General features: G+C 38.9%; 1 protein-coding gene across 1 annotated transcript in view; it reads left to right on the top strand.

Moving 5' to 3' along the window:
* Positions 1-12,514, top strand: part of LOC110158939 (receptor-type tyrosine-protein phosphatase S-like) — a 78,499-nt gene that overhangs the window by 42,841 nt on the left and 23,144 nt on the right. The window contains exons 6-9 of the mRNA XM_055151717.1: positions 5,379-5,489; positions 8,225-8,239; positions 9,263-9,532; positions 10,606-10,985. Of these exons, the coding sequence (XP_055007692.1) occupies positions 5,379-5,489; positions 8,225-8,239; positions 9,263-9,532; positions 10,606-10,985 (776 nt within the window). The remainder of the gene's footprint in view (positions 1-5,378; positions 5,490-8,224; positions 8,240-9,262; positions 9,533-10,605; positions 10,986-12,514) is intronic.

Here is a 12,514-nt window from a genome sequence, read left to right as displayed (position 1 = left end):
AAAAGTTTGCCTACTCGAGATTTTAAGATCAGAAAGCTCACAACAGGATGACAATGCTCTGCTCACTCGATGGCTACGACTTTACTTAAAAGCTCATACAAAATAATTAGGACAAATCACTATGCAAGTACCTTTAGGAGAAATTACCCTGTGACCAGGTAAGCTGCAAAAGCGCTGCCTAGTTCGAATTTTGGGATCTTGACCTCCTGGCGGACTACGCTGGAGGGGCCAATGTCAACCAAATCAGGATCTTAGTTTGATGTAGATTTTTCCAATATTTATATCCTTCAGGTCTCTTAAGGTCACAGAGCTCCACCCAGGTACATGCAAAGTGATTAAAACTTCACATATAGCATACAATTTCTAAGAACAAGTGGCGCTTTGGAAACCACAAACATTGCTCTGCAGGCAAGCCGCCTTTTCAGGCCCAGGTGCAAGCGCCCAACTTCAAAGAACAGGAAACTCGCACCTAGTTTGTTTGATTGATTGATTGATTGCATTTATATTGCACCTTTCAAGATACCCAAAGCGCTTTACAGTTCATTATTCAGTCACTCCACACTCAGTGGTGGTAAGCTACTATTGTAGCCACAGCTGCCCTGGGGCAGACTGACGGAAGCAAGGCTGCCAATCTGCTCCATCGGCCCCTCCGACCACCACCATCACTCACACACACACACACCACTTTCATACTAGGCAATGTGGGTGAAGTGTCTTGCCTAAGGACACAACGACGTTTTTTTCCACTGGCGCCCCACTGTGGCACCTGGAATTTCTAGTGGTCTCCCATCCAAGTACTACCCAGGCCCATCCTGCTGGCTTCCTGTGCACAAGTATATCATACAAGGTTACAAAAATGAAGTCAAATAAATCAAGTAAATCAATTAAATCAACAAGTCAGTTTAAATCAAAATAAAGCAAGTCATTCATATTAATATAAATCACAAAAAATGCCTCTATATGCTAAAATAATCATTTTACTGCATTATATAATTCACTAATGCTCTAAAAGCTGTTTATTTGAAGAGATAAAACATTCCTAATAATTTCAACTGAATATCAAAAACCTCTCCATGAAACTAGTGCCAAAACCTTCACTTTCTCTTCAGCCGATATGGGTGAGGCCAGCTGGGACAGGGGGGTTCACGTCAAAGACAGATTAGTTTAATGCCATACTGTGGACAATTTAAACCAGAGCATTAACATCTCGATGGAGACACACAGGTTGCACATTCTCTCCAGAAAATTTTCACAATATACTGATAAAGAATACTAAGTAGATAATAAGTAAATAAATATGAACAATTCAAAACATAAATAATTGCCATAAAACATAAAACTAACATTAAAAGAGAAGAGCGCAGAATAAAACCTTAATCACAGCACTACATTGAGCAGTATGACTTATTCTTAGTCATTTTCTAACTAGCCCATATTGCACCTGCTCATCACTGGGGTGGATTCCAGGTGATGGGGCTGACCTAGATGTTCTGCCAGCCCGCTCAGGTTCTCAGCATCAGTTGTCATCCGATCATTTGGACCACAGCCCGGCCGACATAATACACCCGCCACGATTTCACAGCGGCTCAATTTACCCCAGTCACATCTCATTCTGGGCCTGTCAGCAGCTTCCAGGCCCACTAACAAACTGCCTGCTTTCTCCTGCTCCTCTGGCTACATTTTACTTTCCCTTTTCTAACACATTTGGTGCAGTCATTTCAAGCGCACTCATTATTTTTTCTTCGCAGTCCGTTTTATGTACACTGTTGTTGACCTTTCCTTGCTTCCAGTCCCAACATCTGTCTCTCTTTATGTGTGAAGCTCTGCGTTTTGCATAAGAAAGATTTCAATTGGCAGTTTCAAATGTGTGGAGCTGTCAGTGGTTTCCTTGTTTGCACATTTCCACCTGTCCGCCATCATCTCCTGTTCACTCTATCTTTCCTGTAGCGTACCTTTATGCTACTGTAAAATCGATTACATATTCATGTTTATATTATAGTCAAGAGGAGTTTTAGCTTGCAGGCCACACTTAGCATTCATAACACAGTATGCAGTACAAGTGTCCTAAGGAAAACCTAGCTATTTCCGCAACTACATTCAGATATCTAGGGATGCACACAAAACGACAATGAAGCAATTAAGTGTTTAAAAGGACACTGCATCTCTCTTGCTCTCACTTCTACTCAGTATGCTGTTGTCACTTTGGAGTCCATTAACACTTAGCTAATGTCATTTTTAGTGCAAGTTATTTTACGCTAATGGGGATCCAGTTTTACAGGGGCATTTTAAGCATTATTTCACTGCAATTAAATGGTCATTTTGGCCAACTTTTTCTTTTGCTGCTTTTTCACACTAATAGGCCTAAACGTTCAGATGTGGAGAGCCAAATAATAAAATTCAGTTTGTTGGAAAATATAATTACCGTATAATATACCTATTTTGTTTTACTCTGTATCATGGACTACTGGTTACTAACATCTTTTAGTTAAAGGTCACATATTACACTATATTCTGATTTATATAATAATGCTGTTTCATAATCTCAAATGTACCTGAAGTTCCATTTTGTTTGATTCACACATGACAACACAATGTGGAACAGAGCATTTTGAGCTTTGCAGCTATGCATACAGACTAATAATAAAGGAGTACTTAGATCTGTGTGAACAAAACAAAACATGACTCCAGGTATGTTTTTGATGAGGTAACTTGTCTTGTCTTAAATATGTCTTATGTCTTAAAGCTGACAAGAGTCAATTTGGTGTAATATAGGACTTTTAAGGAAATATAAAACCATTTGATTATAAATAAATAAATAAATAAATAAATAAAATGCAAATTCATGTAATATTATAATGTGTCTTGATTGACCTCTTACTCCGGCAGTCAACTTTTTTTTTTTACCTACGGGAGATAAGAGCATATTCTATGTAAATTTATAAAATCAGATAATGGAGCAATTGACACAATGTGGCCAAAAACCCATTCTAGACACATTTAAACTGCAATAGTATCAATTATACGCTTATAATGGAAAAATGAATTGCTATTAGTGGACAATTTGCATATGTAATATTTTTTAAGTGTGTTGTGTACTTATGTAATTAGCTTGTTCGTTGTCTGTTTGTAGGAGCAGACTGAAGTGGGTGGCTATGTACTGTTTTTGCCAAAGAGATATAAAATCACACATCCATTAGTTTAAAGAGCCCACATTATGTCATTTTCTGATCTATGTTATAATGTTGTTTCCTCATCAAAAACAAAAACTGCTGCTTCATAACATCACAAGTTGGAACAGAGCATTTTGATACCATAATAAAGGGTTACTCAAACATGTGTGAATGGAACTACTCTGGGTATGTTTTTGAGGAGGTAACAACATTCTAACATGGCTTAAAGCTCACAAGAGTCAATTTTGTGTAATACAGGACCTTTAATAGAGCTATGCCATTATTCCAGTTAACCAGAATACTATATGAGATGCAAAGTGAAAGTGACGTGTCCCTACCAGTTTGTGTGCCGATCTTTTTCTGCTCACTTGATTTTGTCCACATTTGTTTTCCTTTTTGTGCAGCATGTAATTCATAGGTTTTTGCCTTCTCCTCAGGCTCCATGTCAAAGTCATTTTAGTATTAGATAAATGCGACAGAGCAGGCTGCAAGAGCAAGAAAATAACTGACGGTAACTCAAGGTCTGAAAACATAGTAAGAAGAATATTATGAATACAAAGAACTAGTGTTTAATTATAGCGTGTTTAGCCAGTCTCACAGTGGGCTTGGTAAGAGACGAAGGGTGACAAGTTAAAGAGCGTTTGTGGGTTATTGCCGCAGGGGAAGAGAACTCTGTGTTGTTCCTGCCAGTTACTGTAGCAGCAAGATAGAGCTGGCTTTCTTCACGGCGGTACCAGCCAGGCAATTGTAGCAGGAACCACTTCAAACTACAAAAGGTGTCATCTAAGTTTAGTAAGACGACTTGTTTTTTGACGTGCAAACTTTGGAAAAAGAAATAAGAAATATTCATAAATTCACAAATATTCACTCTGAAGGCAAAAGATGAGGTAATAAAATATCAGAGCAAAACATAGACCTTTAGGGGAAGAAGATAGTGTAGAAAAGATTATAACCTGGAGACACAAAGATTAAAAACATTTAAGCTGGGCTAAAAAAGATACATAATTTAAACTTTAAAAAGTTTTTGCTGTTTGATGACAAAATGTGCCAATAACTACTATTTCAGAATTCAGTCATATTAAATGTCTACTTTATTTTCTACTTGTACATACTCATGTATGTAAAGTTTCCAGAAGGTTTATTTAAATATTTTTTTAAAAATCTAAGTACAACTAAATGCTTACAGAACATTTTCAGATTTTTTGAATGTTAGTGAACTTTTGATCCATTTCTAACATAACTGAACAATAACTCATGTATTATTAGTAGTATAACTCCTGGCGCACTCCCATTAACAGTGTGAACCTATAACAAACATTACTGTTGTTTTTGAAGCTCAATTCTCTAGAAAGGTTTGCAGTGATTCTGAACCTTATCAGGTTTCAGTGAGTCCAGTTCTAAGATCCTGCTCCTCTGAAGAGTCATCATAAAACTAAGGTGATTGATTCTGTGGTGTTTCTGTTAAGTTTGTCGAAATTATAAATGGGGCTCATCTGTGACTAAGTGTGAATGAGTTTGAGTATAGGCCTTAACACTAGATGAGATAATGAACCTATCCACAGATAAACAAATGATTAGATAATATTGAACGTGAGCCCAAACCAGAGATGGGTGTTGCATTTACTCAGTAATATCTATTTGAGAAACATTTTAAACAAAATTATACTTTTACGAGTACTTTGCCAAAAGCATACTTTTACTCCTACTAGAGTCATATTTTTATTGATGTTAAAGTATTGTTATTTGAGTAAATTGGCTACTCTTCCCACTGTGAGTAAATCGACAAGGGATAAAAGCTTTATGTTAACACTATGAAATTATTTAAACATTTGTGTTTCTTACACCACTCCCTCAGATTATTTAAGTTTTTCTCATATTTTTGCTCATTCTTAGAAAATACCAGATTGTTTTGTCAATTTTGTCAATTAATTCAATTATTTAATTAAGTCAATTCACTTAAATTATAAATCAGATTTTCCTTCCCAACGGTTACATTTTATCTTACTGTTACTTGAGTAGTACCGTTCTCAAATACTTTTTAGTCTTACTTGAGTAATTGCTTCGACCACTACTTTTTTGCTCTTACTTGAGTAATATTCTGTTGAAGTTATATTACTCTTACTTGAGTACATGACTACTTTACCACCTCTGACCCAAACTAATCAATTATTACAATGCTATTAACTATTGTAACATTGTCTTTTGCAGGAGCTCTCCAGATTGACAACAGTGAGGAGACTGACCAAGGAAAGTACGAGTGCGTGGCTACCAACTCTCAGGGAGTGCGATACTCCTCTCCTGCTAACCTATATGTGCGAGGTAGGACGCGCGTACACACAAACACATGCTCACAACAAGCAAACAGAGAAACCTTCCCATTAGGGCCAACTACCTCTTTTCTATGTGCTTTTAACTGTAACTTAATATTACTAACCCATTCATTGTCTACAGTATATGTTGACTGTCCAACTTAAACCCTGGTGCTATTAAGACAATTCTTAAATAGTAATGATAATCAAATTGATCTACATGTTGGACACGCACCTTGGTTTAACTGCATGGAAGCATCACTGTTTACTAAAATGGTTTCTGTACAAGAGGCAGACTCGTTGGGCACTCTAAACATTAATTAGCTTAATGTTAAATTCGTATGAGTACGAGTATTAGTATTAGTTGGTTTAGTACTAGCTATAGACTTTCTATGTCCACATTTAAAGTATGTATGAAGAAGTTGTCTGGAGATGAGTGAGGTGCCCATGGGTGTGAGAGAGGGGTGTGTGGCTTTGCGCTGGCCGTTTTTATTCTCTGTGTTTCCTCGTTCTCTCTTTTCCTTCACGTCATTGTGTTCCGCATCAACCCCCCTCCATCTCTCAGAGCTTCGAGAAGGTTGGTGCGCTCTTTCTTTTCTTTTGTTACTCCTTTGTTTCAGAAAGATTCACTTACTCAATCAGAAAGAACCCATGAAGATAAGTGGACTAGATTTGAAGTCACATGGCTCCAATATGAAGACAGCTGAAATGTACAATAGAGTGGTCTGCCTACGCAGCAGATTGCATTGACTGCATTGTGAGGCCTTGTGTGCAGAACCCTTGGTATTGCCTTCACTCCCCGATCAATGTTTTCTGCATGGTATGATCTTGTTGTCATGGAAACCCAGGAATTGGAAGATTAAAAAGCGATGTTTGCATGGAAGGAGTGAGAGAGAAAGAGAGAGGAGCACCGCTGCATGTGTGTGTGGAGTTATTGACACAAGTGCATGGCACACTGGTGTTTGGGCCTTTTGATATGCTCGCTATGTGGTATTGAACGCGCTGTCTCTTGTCTTGTCTTGCTACTGACTTCTTTTTAATGCTTTTTGTGTCATCACATGAGACGTTATCTCCCAGCTCCCATGTAACTGCATTGACTTCAATTTTACACTTGTTGAGTCACGATCACACCCGCCATGTTTGTACACGCCTGCTGTTGTGACATTGTATGTGCTTCACTGATATGAGCACACCGTCCGTGTGACATCACATTACACAGATGTATGCCCTCAATAATCGGTATACATTTAGTTGTTGCTGAATGCCAAGTCTACAATGTTTCATATTTCTTAGTATTTCCTATCTCTTCCAAACAGTCCTATATAGCTGTATTGTCTGACATTTAAAATTAATCATATCCATGCGCGTTTCGATACCGAGGGAGATATTAATGATTCCTTCTTATTACAGTGCTTAATGAAAGCAGTGTCCTTGAGACAGACAGGGCGGAGCTGCGTAAATGTCAGTGAGGGACCTGTGTGCTTAGATACTCGGTAATCCTCTGCACTGTGCCAAGGCCTCGCTCATCTACAGCCTCAGACTCCCCGTAGAGGAGGCCATTCGCTCTAGGTCTTCTAATAATGAAGGAAGCTCCTGTTCTGTGCTCCTCCATAGGAAATAGAGGGAATGATGCAGCTTGGTACAATTAACTCTAAGCTAGTGGCTCTGTGAGTACGTGCAGGATTAGAGCTTGTTATGAGCTCACTTAATTGTAAAGTGCTAAGTTCTGGCAGTGGCTTTGTCTGGCTTTGTGTCTCTGGGCATTTCTACATTCATAACCTGCACTGACACAGGAAAGGTCATGTTTCAGCCTCTCTAACAGTCACCCAGTCCTCAGCTCCATCCTGTTGTGCCTCATATTACCAAACTAATCCATGTGCTTAATTGACTCTTTCCTTTGTTTTTGGCTGCGCTGTTGGGTGTACAGTAACAAAGTGAATGACAGAGTTAATGTTGCGTCATGCTGCACTGCACCTGCTGTGTGCCGTGTGCATGGACAGTGTGGGACATGTGCATGCAGACACAGGTGCCTGCCTAACCATGTCTAACAGATGTACTGTTTTTGTCTCTCTGTCTCTTTCTTGGCTTCAACTTGTGTATCCAATTCTGGGTATCTTTTGGCTTTTTATTTTTTGTGAAATGATGAGACAAAATTCACTGAATTTTGAATTTGAATTCATAAAATATGCTGACTTTTATGCAATCTATTTTGAAATAGGAGCGTGGCTTTTGAAGATTCCTTTAGGAGTGAAGGTTTTGTTTATTTGTACTTTGTATGTTTTTTTTAAGTATTTGTTATATTTTTGTTTTTCTTTCTTTGAATATATAGTCAATTAATTTTCCCACATTTAGAGTTGGAGTTGCTTTAGTTGAGTTTATAGCGTTTTTCTGCTCTGCCCCCCTTTACATTCCTTTCATCCAGAGATGTCCGTGCCATATCTCTATCTGTCTATCTCTGTTCCCTGGGCTTCTTCTGTTCTCTCTTCTGTTTTTTAACATCCAAACTTTATCGTTTTGTTCCCGTCTTAATTTTGTAGTTCCTATACGTTATTTTCAATGGGCCTTTGGTGATATAGCAGTGTTTTTAAATAGATCCATGTGTTTTCTTCTTCCTGGCTCCTCTCCCCTCCTCCCCCTTGAACCCTTTTCTAATCCTCTCTTTATCTTCCTTATTTCCCTGTTACTCCCCTTCTCCCCTGTTTATCTCTTCTTCTCTTCTTGCATTCTGTCCGCACCCTGATGTAGGAGCAACAGACACATGTACATAAGTTTATTCACTTCTCACATGCACATACTACCTCACAAACCTCTCTTTTGCCCGCACTCTCCCGTTCTGCCTCTTTCACATTGTCTTGGTGTTTTTTGATTACCTACTTGTGTCCGACTGATCACTCTCCGTAACTGCCACTGCTCCCTATATGAACCACACTTCCTGTCCACATCTTTCAAACTCATTTCTGACAACACTGTATTAGTTCTGGATCCTATGTATTGTACAGTACTTTGTTGTACAATGTGGCTGTCCTTTGCTACATTGCCTGTCATTGTCTTGAAGAGAAGCAGAGCCTGTCGTCCTCTCTGGCTCTCTCTGGCTTCTCTCTCTCTGTCTCTTTAAATCCTCAGTTCTCCGCTCTCTTCTTTGTGTTTCCCACCATTTTATCCCTCTTGAGTCGCCCAGGCATGAAAGTTACCTATAAGTCCAGTCTCTCGATACTTCTTAATATTTAGTTTAATATAAATAGTATAGTCTGTCACATGAATGGATATAATTTGCCACTTCTTCTCAAGGGACAAAAATAGCAGTACACAAATTATTGATTGAACCAATGACTGTCTAATGCAGAAGCACCTTCAGCCAAAGAAATATTACCAAGTTTATTTCGACCAGTAATTTTACTCACTTGAAAATCTCCAAAATTGGTTTGAGAAACTGACTATAGGTGTCATGTCCTGGTTTGCGCAACACTCAAGAGTTTGTCACTTATTTTTTGATGAGGAGGCTCATGTTTTGAGCTCAACACAAGATTTGTGTCTTTGTTGAAATCATCAGTACCATAAAGTAATTGGAACTAAACTTGAAATATCCCTTTTGTAATTTTCTGTACAAACCCTGAAGTTCATTCTTCCCCTTCCTGTTACCTCTCCTTTCTCTATTCTATCTATTTCTTTTGCTTTCTGCCTCTCTCTCTCTCTCCCCTCACTCCTTGTTTTTCTCGCCCTACCTCTCCCTCCTTCCCCCCTGTCCCGCTCTGTCCTCCCCCACTTGCTGTCCCGCTTTCCCAGTGCGCCGCGTGCCCCCTCGCTTCTCCATCCTCCCCTCCAACCACGAGATCATGCCTCATGGGAGCGTCAACATCACCTGTGTGGCGGTGGGGTCGCCCATGCCGTACGTCAAGTGGATGCTGGGCAGCGAGGACTTGACCCCAGAAGACGAGATGCCCGTCGGGAGGAATGTTCTGGAGCTGAACGGAGTCAGAGAGTCGGCCAACTATACCTGTGTGGCCATGAGCAGCCTGGGCATCATCGAGGCCACTGCCCAGGTCCTTGTTAAATGTAAGGAAGGACTTTTATTCTAATGTGGTAGTACTAGTATTTAAAGTGGAAGAAGTACTGACAAAGCACGTGTGTTGCTACTTATAAACTATATTAAACTATGGGGGGCTTGTCTCTATGGAGATGCCATTGATTTGCCTGGAATGCTTCTCAGTAAAGTATTAATTTAATGGAAAGTTACAGGTCAAATCTGTGTGGAGCCAAGAAAGCAAAAACGTCACCATTGAGACAAGCAGGTTGTGGACCCTCATTCAGAAAGATACATAGTGCCCCTTTAAAGGTTATTTGCACTAATAACAACAGTAATGCCAGACATATAATGTCTTTGTAATGTTCAGTAAATAATTTGTGCGAAAGCCCGGTTTTGTTGCATTATTTAAGCATGTCTGCCTCACATGAGTCCCTTACACAGAAAGTGTAATTAAACAGAAACAAAGGAGAATGTCTGAGACTTTCAAAGATGTTATTTATCTGACACTGGCAGCTGACGACTGGAGAAGCTCTAGAGATCAAGACTTGATTCTCTAATTTTAGCTTTTTACTGCACTCATTTCACACTTACTGCTAACCTTTTAAGAACTGTGTAGATTTGTAACAATAGTCTAGACTTTAGCAGCACACTGGTGCACTTAATAACAAAACAAATATAGAATAAAACATCTTGACAAAGGCCTGAACTGTGAAGCATTGTTCAGTTACACCTGCCATATAGTTATTATATTATATTATATTATATTATATTATATTATATTATTATGTGTTCACTTATTGCAGAAGCCCATAAAGGGTGCATAAATGTTCTAAAAGTCTATTTCCAAGGTTTCCAGGTGCCAAGGTTTAGTAAGTAAATACAAACAACTAAACTGGTCCATATTTTAAGGAACAGCATTCATGACAGAAGTAATAGTAGTAAAATTAATAGTAGCATTAGTAGTAGTAATAATAGCTCAAATGGGACAAAAAAACAAACAAACTGAAATGATATGTTAACATTCTATGACAATATTTACTTATATTAAATAAATATTAAAATATTTATTTTCAAATCAGTCTTCTCTCTCTCTCTACCCTAGCCCTGCCCAATGCTCCTGGCACTCCTGTTGTGACAGAGACCACAGCCACCAGTGTGACCATCACCTGGGACTCTGGAAACCCCGACCCCGTCTCTTATTACATCATCCAGTACCGAGCCAAAGGACCGGACAACAAGTATGAGACCGTGGAGAGCATCACCACCACCCGCTACAGCATTGGAGGACTCTACCCCAACACTGAGTATGAAATACGGGTGTCAGCAGTGAACAGTATAGGCCAGGGCCCCCCCTCTGCCCAAGTTCATGCTCGCACTGGGGAGCAGGCTCCAGCCAGCCCTCCACGGAATGTCCAGGCTCACATCATATCTGCAAACACTGTGATGGTGCGCTGGGAGGAGCCAGAGGAGCCCAATGGACAGGTGAGTGCAAGCTATTTTTAACAGACATAGAAAATTATTTGATTTCATTCTGTTTTAAATTATTTAACCAGATTGCGTAATTACAGTAGAATATGCATTTACTCCTAGCACCAGGGCTCATGAAACAAATGATTTTGCTTTGAATTTTGACAAAGGTGAGATTTTTGTATCTTACATCATCAGTTCAAATCTATAATTATTAGGTTATGTAATGTATTAAGATATACACTAATATATTTTACCATGATGAAATGGGGCCTTGGTGGACATCTGAACTCAAACATCAAATAATACATATTATAGTTCAATGTCAGTCTACAAAGGCAATGGGAAAAGGCTATTCTTACATGTACAGTTATACTTATAAAGCTGGTACTGCTGTCGGAGTGATGATACTTTAAAATAGCATTGTGAGAGTTGTTCTGATTAAGGCCCGGAGAGGTTAAAACTTAATAAAAGTCTCCAGCGGGAGCACTTTTCCAGTGAGCAGGTTTGTGTCCTCAGCCTCTTTTTTTTTTTTTTCTTACAAGAGAGATTTCCCTGCTGTAACTCCCAGACCACTCTCTCTCACTCTAAAGAAAGACAAGGTAATTGGACTGTCCTCTCAAAGTGAAAGTGCTCCCTTCTGAGGACCAGCCACCTGACCATCTGACCAAATCCACACATAAGTGCAATTGAATTAGAAGCATATGAGGATAAGATTAATAGATTAATAGCAGGAGAGAGAATGTATACTATACATGTGCAGTAGCTGTTATTGAAACACCAATCTTGAGACTCATTTACATGCAGTATTCTTATATTGCCTTAATGAAGTAACTTGTGAAGTCATTTGCTTCTTCTGAGAGTTCACACTTCATTGCAATTGGTTAAATGCATCTGTCACTCACTTGAGGCACTGCTGAGGCTGACCAGTAGGAGGTTTGGTTGGGGGAAAAAATTCTCAGTCATGATACCAAAATTGTATATTGTCACAGGAATGAGACCATGAATACATTTTATTACCATATTGTCCAGTGCTAGTGGCAGGTTATGTGACAGTTAAAAGGAACATATTACGTTATTTTCTGATCTCTTTTATAATGTTGTTTTCTCATCAAAAACATTGTTTTGTTTCATTCACACATGTTGACATTAACACACACCCTCCATACCTTGTGATGTGGTAATACAGGAAGTGTTTCACTGTATTTTTACACACCTTCATAATTTCAGACCTGGAAATGCCAGTCATTACTGAACTAAAGGTAAAAGGTAGCCATTGACTTGAAAACTACTGCTAGATGACATCACAAAGTGGAAAAGAGCATTTTAAGCTTTGGATATGTAGACAGACTAATACTCAAACATGTGTGAATGAAACAAAACACAACTCCAGATTTTTGATGAGGTAATAACATTATAAAATAGCTTAGTCAATAATAGTCAGTTTTGCATAATGTAGCATTTATAAGCTATTTCTCAAATGACTGTAGAAGCTTAAGGTAGGAGAAATGTGTGGGATTATGAAGTGCTAGGGTTTGTGGAGA

This window comes from Boleophthalmus pectinirostris, unplaced genomic scaffold (genome assembly GCF_026225935.1).
Source record: "Boleophthalmus pectinirostris isolate CB_2022bp ecotype Guang Dong unplaced genomic scaffold, ASM2622593v1 HiC_scaffold_16, whole genome shotgun sequence".
In the NCBI taxonomy this organism is placed as follows: domain Eukaryota; kingdom Metazoa; phylum Chordata; class Actinopteri; order Gobiiformes; family Gobiidae; genus Boleophthalmus; species Boleophthalmus pectinirostris.
Note: the sequence above shows the minus strand (reverse complement) of the source record. Positions and strands in the feature narration are given on the sequence as shown.